Below are 7612 nucleotides of genomic sequence, written 5' to 3' on the forward strand. Positions count from 1 at the left end.
CTGTAAACCGATTATTTCTTAGTGTATATCATGGTCAGTTTTATTATTCTCAATATCGAAATAATTATAATAGTTGGTTGTATTGTGGAAGTAATAATTAAATCTAGAACGCAGTAAAAAGTCATTTTTATCATTGATGCTTTTGTGTTTAAAGCCCGCTGAATATTTTACAGAGTATTAAATTAATATTGTCTATTAATAATGGAAATAAACCCTATTCACAGTACCTCAAAATAAAGTACACTAATACGAATATGAATAACACTAAGAATATTAACTTTGTACTGTATAAATTCGAAAAGATTGAATACAATAAGACGGGAGTTAAAATAAAAAATGTATTTGAGGAAAAAACTTTATTTGTCAATGTCAAAGGAAACTTGTAAAATTAAACTCGCTTTTTATGTTCAACAACAGAGAAATCTTGTGTGAAATGGTTACATAATCTTTAGTTAATTTTTCGTTCCTTCTATCCAATAAAAGTGTATTTGAGGGATCATTCTAGTTTGTAACTTTTGAAAAAGTTTTTTTTTACATTTTTCGAAAGTAATTTAGATATTTTTTGTGTTATTCAAGAGAATATATATGAGTTGAATAAATTTTATATTATTATCTGTAGTAGTTTCTATGTAAAAAAAAAATAATGAATATTTGCTTTTTCTCGAGCTCCGGAACTAGAATGATCCCTTACAAAAAAAGTTAATTTAAAAATCATGAGCAATCAGAGAATTTTCAACTCATTAAGAGCAAAAGTTTTCGTATTAAAATGTAAGTAAAAATTTTCTTCATAAATCATTTTAAATTCATAATTAACGGCTTAAAATACGATTTGAATTCCTAAAACGCCATAAAGCTCGTTGATAGAGCCATACTGTCGCTGTATATACATACACATATGGGTGATTCTCTGTAAGGACGTAAGATCTTAAATCTGTACAAAATTGTCCGACCAAATTGTTTTTGATTTTATTAGAAAAAAAATTAACAAGTGGCTACAAACTATCAGCTTTTATAATAAATAAACAGCCGAATTAATTTTGCTTTATCGATATTTGTGTATCTTTTGCCATATAACATGACAGGGGACTGACTGCCAGGAAACTGATTTTTTTTATCAAATTGAGAAAAATCAAGCAAACTATTTCAATGCATTCAACTTTTTAAGTTCTCAATGAATGTTTACATTGATTAAAATAATATTAACTTAAGACTTTGTTGAATTCAAGAAATTTCAGTTTTATTTAATCTAAAAATTGAAAAAAAAAATGTTTTTTAATTATTTTTTATTTGATTTTACATTAATTTTTTTTTATTTGATGCCTGCCCCCCCCCCCCCACCGACCAGCAGCACTCGCTTCGCTCGTGCCGCAATTGTCGGGGGCAGGCATCAATTTTTTTTCGATACAGTACATGAAATATTTTACGTATAATATACGAATATATTACGTATAATATACGAATTATACTCGAATGAAACTTGGATTATGCCCACGGTGACTCCGCCATTTTTTTTTCTAGCGCCTGCGCACTTAGCATTATCATATCTATGATATATTTTAAATATTAGGTTGGTCAAATATTGTTTTAAATAATTATTACATACATTAAAAACATTTAAGGAGCATTAAAGCACAATTTTTCCGATAATTTGGGGTTAAAAATTTTTTTTTCTTTTCTTAGACTCTTTGAACTTAAAAATGTTAGGCTAAGAATTTCAATAATAAAATTGCAATTCAAATTTCTAAATTAACACCGCAGTGAATGACATTATTCAAGACATGAAGAAATAGTTTAAATATTTCTTTAATTCGATTTTTTTAGCAACAAGTTGCAAAATTTTAATCTTAAAGTAAAGTCTACAATTAGTTATCCAACTTAAAGAAAATATCAGGTATGAGAAAGGTTATAAAACAAATTATTTAAAACAAATTAATATTTTTTTCTAAAATTATATTTCAAAATTTAAACAATTATTAAAAGAACAATCATTACTGTAATAACATCAATTCTAATTCTAATCTTAATCTTAATAATAATTATAACAAAAATAATAGTAATAATAAAGCTTGCATAACAACAGCAATAAAAATATTTTCCAAATCAGAGCAACATAAATTATTATACCCATCGTTTTACAATATATTTTTTGTTATTTCTGGCTTTAGTAATATGTGTAATACAGCATGATTCTAAATCATCTGATCCTATAATTCTCCAATTTGGAGTATCATTTAAAGCAGACGGGTGAATTTCATAGGCTTGATAATGTTCATCGTAATAACAGTAATCAGTAAAATTTTTAGTAACGATGAATAATTGATCGTTAAAATCGTGAATTATAATAAAAACTGCAAAGAAATTTGGTCCAGAGCTGGTTGGAATCATTAAGATTGTATCTATTTTAATTAACCGTGCTTTGAATTTTAATAATTTAATTTCATATATATGTTCTATAGTACTTTTAGATAAATACTGACAGTAACATGAATGTTGAGGTAAGTCTTTAAGCAGTGTCACATAATTTACTTCATAGTCATATTTACATACATTTTGATGATTTAATGTAAATCTGTAACTCAAATGAAGTTGATGTTTGATCGCTATAGTCTTACAAACATTTCTTCTGCTTATGGCGGTACGTGCATCTACTTTAGCTTCTTTATTTTTACTTTCGGCTTTCATGGTGTTCAAATTCCAAAGTGGACCCATAAGCTTCATAACACGTGAATAATGAAGCAGAAAGTGGTGCTTGGGCTTCAGACAATTCGGAAACAAGGAAGTTAACAACCTCAAATATTCACTTATTTGTCGTTGTAGTAATCACATAAGTCATCATGGATTATTGGCGATGTGACAATATCTATTATGACTTTCAGATAAATACATACTTTCCAATGTAGATCATCAACCGGAATGAAATGACCTATCAGAACACCAAGATTGCGAATAACACATAATGCTTCAGCAGCAGAAACTTTCAAGTATTTTTCAGTTATCTGATTTTTTTTATGTCTCGGGGCTTTTTTCTTATTTCATCTGGTCCATAATATAAACTTTCTATCCTGTCGTTAAAATTATCTAAAGAAAAAAATTTTGCTTCTTTGATGAAATAGTTCAAAATCAAACCTAAATCGTACTCTAAAATCCCTTCCAAGATGTCGTGCATAACATCCACTGTTAAAAGGTCTATTGTACTAGACGATTTGATATCGTTCAAGACTGACGGTCTGGTAATGCCAGTTTCAGCAGGGTTATTTTTCAACAAATCATTTTTGTAATTTTCATCTGTACGGAGTATACAATCAGACTCATCAAATGTACTGTTTATATCAGCTCTATTAATCAAACAAAATCGACAAGGATAATGTGATGAGAAACTACCTACAAATCCTAGCATCGAGTGGACAGCAAGATTATCTCCCATCACTCCAGCCAATGAAAAATAAATTTTATGTTGCCCCGACGATGTTCTTATTGTTATACCAGTAGATTCCAAGCTTTTCAATTCTATAATAGCCCTAGATAACATTGTTTTCAAAGTAACATATTGTAAATCTTCACACTTATATAATGATAATAAGAAAATATTTTCAACTTTAGATCGTAGAGATGGCGGCAAGCAAGGAATAATAATATAGACTGTACCTAGTTTGCCTAACCCTTTTCGGCTGCCCAGAGGATTATTAGTCTCATAATCATCCTGATAAAATAATATAGGAAAAACAATTTTTTCACCGAAATTTTTTTTTCTCTCCACTTTAAACCTTGTATTACATTACTATAAAGAATTTTTTCATTTTCTAGATTTCTAATATATGTTAAAGTAAGTTCAAAAATATTCGGCAATTCAAAAAATTTTTGTAAAACTTGTTGTAGTGGAATAACTTGAACGGTGATATTTTCATTTGTTGAAATAATTTCATCTTTAATATTTTTGTAACGTTTTTTGGTTCCAACAACAACTTCAATTGGCGGTATATATGTATCAGTGTCTTTAAAATGTTGTAAACATTGATGCTCTGTACGTAATTCTTCGAAAGGATTTAAAATTAATGCGAGCATTGTTTTCATCGCTAATAAATTATTAGGTGATTCATTTAAAAATTCTAATCTGTTTAATAGGTGCATAAAAAGAATCGTGATAGGACTATTATTTAAAAATTGTGTGAAACTATTGGTAATGTCATTAACTCTGCTTCGAGGTAAATCGGATAAATCAAACAATTTGGCAATATATAAAGCAGCTTCTCTTTTCAAGCTCTGAGCAAATATTTGAGGATCCATCGTATAGATTTATCAGTATAAAATAAATATTGTTTATATATGTTATTTTAATATATTAATCAAACTTAGTTTGTAATTTTTTTTCAAAAATAATAGAGCTTTTTGTAACTGAATTGATGATTTCGATGGTGAAGTAATTTGATAAATAACTTTTTTTAAGAGTATGTATGTCGGGCTCACAAATTTTGGAAATGGGCAAAATGTTAGAAGAAATATTTTAAAAGTTACGTCTATAGCTTCAAGTGCGATATTAACCTTCAGTTTTGTACCATCAATTATGACATAAAAGTCGACAGGTTTGCAGACAGGTCCGACAATAACCATAAAGGGGTAAAATGCTTCTTTATTAGTAATAAATGTCTGCCGCCGAGCTTTAATCTTAGCTTCCAGCTCATCAGATTTCTGCAAAAATATAAAAATGTTAATTAATTATCACATGAATCTTAAAAATTAAATTAGTAATTTTCAAATAAAGTCCTACTTCAACAGTGAGAATATAAGAATTTTTAAATTCTGTTGTTTTTTCATCAAGTACTGGATGATTTTCTACTTTCCTCCGTTTAACAGTACTGGCAATTGACGATTTAATGGCCAAAGGTAATAATGAAAAAATGACAGCATCTTCATCATCTAAAACATATTAAGAATATAGCTATTGCGTAGATTAAAAAAATTTTAAGTATAATATTGTTACGAACCATCGACTAACTCGGCTAATTTAACAACCTGAGTTGCAGCATCAACATCATCTATCCTTTTTGATAAAATAAAATCTTCAAATGTTGCTCGAAGATTTGGCCAAGATGTCTTGAATGATTGAGCACTTTCACATTTTTTCTCAAAATCCGACGTTATCTGAAGAAAAAAAAATTTTAGTTAAAATTAAATACTTTTTTGTAAAGTTTTATTAAAAATAAAATATTAATGTGTTTATTGAAACTAATACTTACAAAATCAACTCCTTTTTCACCTGATAAACAATTGTCTGCTATCAACTGTTTTCGAGCTGAGAACGTATCAATCCAAGCTTTCTCAATTTTTTCCAAATCGTCAGAGTTCTGTTTCAGTAAATTTAATAGACTTATGGTTGAAGTTGAATCTACATAATTTTACTACACGGAAAAAAAAATTTCGTTCTGGTAACCTAACTGTAGAGTTACCACAACTATACACAGTTTACTGTTCGTTGTAGAGTTACAGTAACAAAATGTTATTTAGTTCTGATAAATCAATGTTGTTGAGCTCTCAGAGCTCTACGGGATTGTTCTCAGAGCCAAACGGTACAGTTGGGAGCGCTCTACGTTGCGCAGTAGTGGAGTGCGCTGACATATTTTATAACCTTCTAAAATGACAAACAGAATTATTTTGTTACTCATCCATATTATTAAAAATATATGAGGACAATTAAGTTTCCAGTTTATTTATTTATTTAAGGAAATAGGTTTTTTTTTTTGTCAAATTGAATTTCGTTAGAACAGTTTTGTATTTATGGTTTTTCAAGGTTCATTTGCAGTGACTGTTAATTTAATTTATTAGTTAAATATATTGTGATATTAAGTAATAAGTTATCGGAATACATTTAAAAGACCCCATTTAACACAAAATAAAATTTGTTTTCGTTTATTTATCTTTTCTTGTGCATATACGGTAGTGATTTTATATCCAATATTTATTGATATAATTAAGAAAATAAGATAATTTTGTGACGACCATATTTTTATTTTACAAATAATTTTTATTTGTAATATCAGTTCTATTATTATTTTATTTCTATTATAATACTATTCTTATGTGTCATACACAATTATTGTTGGCAATATAAATTCATTCTACCGCATGTATTTATTAAATTATCAATGCTAAATCGTAAAAAAAATTATTAAACAGATTGTCAAAAATTTGTTATAGTCTCAGAACGATCCTGTAGAGTTGTGAGAGGTAAATAACGTTTAGCTCTCAGAGCTCAACGATGTAGTTGCAGGAGCCAAACGGTATTGTTACCATAAGAAAACGTTAACCTACTGGAACTTTTTACAACTAACTAACTATTATAGAGTTCCTATAGCAAAATTTTTTTCTCCGTGTATGTCATTATACTATTCATAAAATGGAAAAATTGTTAATAACTCAAAAACTTACCAGTACTATCAACTACAACTGAGCTACGGCGACTAGTGATAACTAATAAACCTGAGTCTATTAATTGTCTTCGAGCATAGTTTAACTGGCTTTGTAATTTACCAGTTGGGTTAATTCTATTTGTGCCATCTGTAAACCCAGGACTGTAGTAAATGCCTGATTTGTCATCAAATAATTCACTTATTTCTGTGGCGAGATTTTTAAGTATAGCCGGTGGAACTCTGCAAGCAGAAAAATGAAAGAATTATAGTTTAACAGTGCTAAATTTTTGGTATTATACACAAAACCATACGAAGCAATCAACTGAATCATATGATGTTCATGTTATAATTCCATATTAAAAAAAGTTTGCTTACTCTAATTTTTTCAAAGGATTATCTAAGGTGACTTTTCCTTGTTTAAGAATAATATTAATCTCCCGGCCAAAAGTGATTTCCGCCAAATAATTGCTCAAAGTATCAGTGAGATTATTATGAAGCTTGTAATAATTAAGAATCAATTGACCTTTGTAGCTTTGATTCAAAAATGTCTTCAAATCCTGGCGATCTGGCACATAATTGATAGAATTAGAATCTAATGTCGAGAAACACTTGGTACACAAACTTTGAAATGTGTTTTTCACTGGTAAAATACGGTTAGGTAGTTGTGGATTAACATTTTCTTGTGAACAGGAAATCTGTGTTAAAGCATTCAAATTAGTATTAAAACTTTGCTCTTTAGATACTGCAGTTGATGAAGCCGCGTTAGAATCATTCATTATGCCTACAAAGTATAAAATTATAACGCAAATCAAAACCAGGAACCACAAAAAATTGGTACATGCATGCATACCGTAAGACCGTACCTTTTCATTTAATGAACCAATTCATTAAATTAATTTTATGCAAAAAAATTTAATAAAAATTTAACTTAATAATCGGTATTGTGCAAGATAAAAATTAAAAAATAAAATATTAGCAATATAAAACTCAAGCGTGACTATGAACAGGTTAGATCCCTTGCAACCTTAAGTTCACTCTGGAAACACTCTGGGACCAACGTCAGAGTGAAAACATACCGGGTCCAGCGTGATTCCAGAGTGGTTTTGTGCGATTTTTTCAGAGCTTATGCAGAGTATTTCTAGAGTACACCCAAAGTGTTTTCAGAATAAGACCAGAGTGAATTCAAAATGGGTCCAGAGTGAATTCAA

The 7612-nt window shown here is 28.9% G+C and overlaps 1 protein-coding gene across 2 annotated transcripts; it reads right to left on the reverse strand.

Annotated features, from left to right (window-relative positions):
* Positions 1-3264: 3264 nt before the first annotated feature.
* LOC123261573 lies at positions 3265-7285 on the reverse strand. Of its 2 annotated transcripts, XM_044723236.1 has the most exons (8): positions 7268-7285; positions 6780-7185; positions 6427-6644; positions 5500-5511; positions 5235-5386; positions 4983-5139; positions 4839-4914; positions 3265-4686 (listed from the first exon to the last, which is right to left on the reverse strand). In XM_044723236.1, the coding sequence occupies exons 2-8, from the start codon at positions 7178-7180 to the stop codon at positions 4560-4562; spliced, it is 1143 nt and encodes a 380-aa protein (XP_044579171.1). In that variant the 5' UTR covers positions 7181-7185; positions 7268-7285; the 3' UTR covers positions 3265-4559. The 2 variants fall into 2 exon arrangements, with proteins under 2 accessions (XP_044579171.1, XP_044579172.1); XM_044723237.1 differs by lacking the exon at positions 5500-5511 and having other exon boundaries at positions 5235-5383; positions 6424-6644; positions 7268-7284.
* Positions 7286-7612: the final 327 nt, after the last annotated feature.

Source organism: Cotesia glomerata, linkage group LG3 (assembly GCF_020080835.1).
Source record: "Cotesia glomerata isolate CgM1 linkage group LG3, MPM_Cglom_v2.3, whole genome shotgun sequence".
Taxonomy (NCBI): Eukaryota; Metazoa; Arthropoda; class Insecta; order Hymenoptera; family Braconidae; genus Cotesia; species Cotesia glomerata.

Excerpts from the sequence above, each read along its gene's own strand:
- LOC123261573 (XM_044723236.1), bottom strand. The coding sequence starts at position 7,180 with ATGAATGATTCTAACGCGGCTTCATCAACTGCAGTATCTAAAGAGCAA. Across the intron at positions 5,140-5,234 it reads GTGAAAAAGGAGTTGATTTT|ATAACGTCGGATTTTGAGAA; the intron begins GTAAGTATTAGT and ends TTTTTTCTTCAG. Across the intron at positions 4,687-4,838 it reads GCCAGTACTGTTAAACGGAG|AAATCTGATGAGCTGGAAGC; the intron begins GAAAGTAGAAAA and ends ATATTTTTGCAG.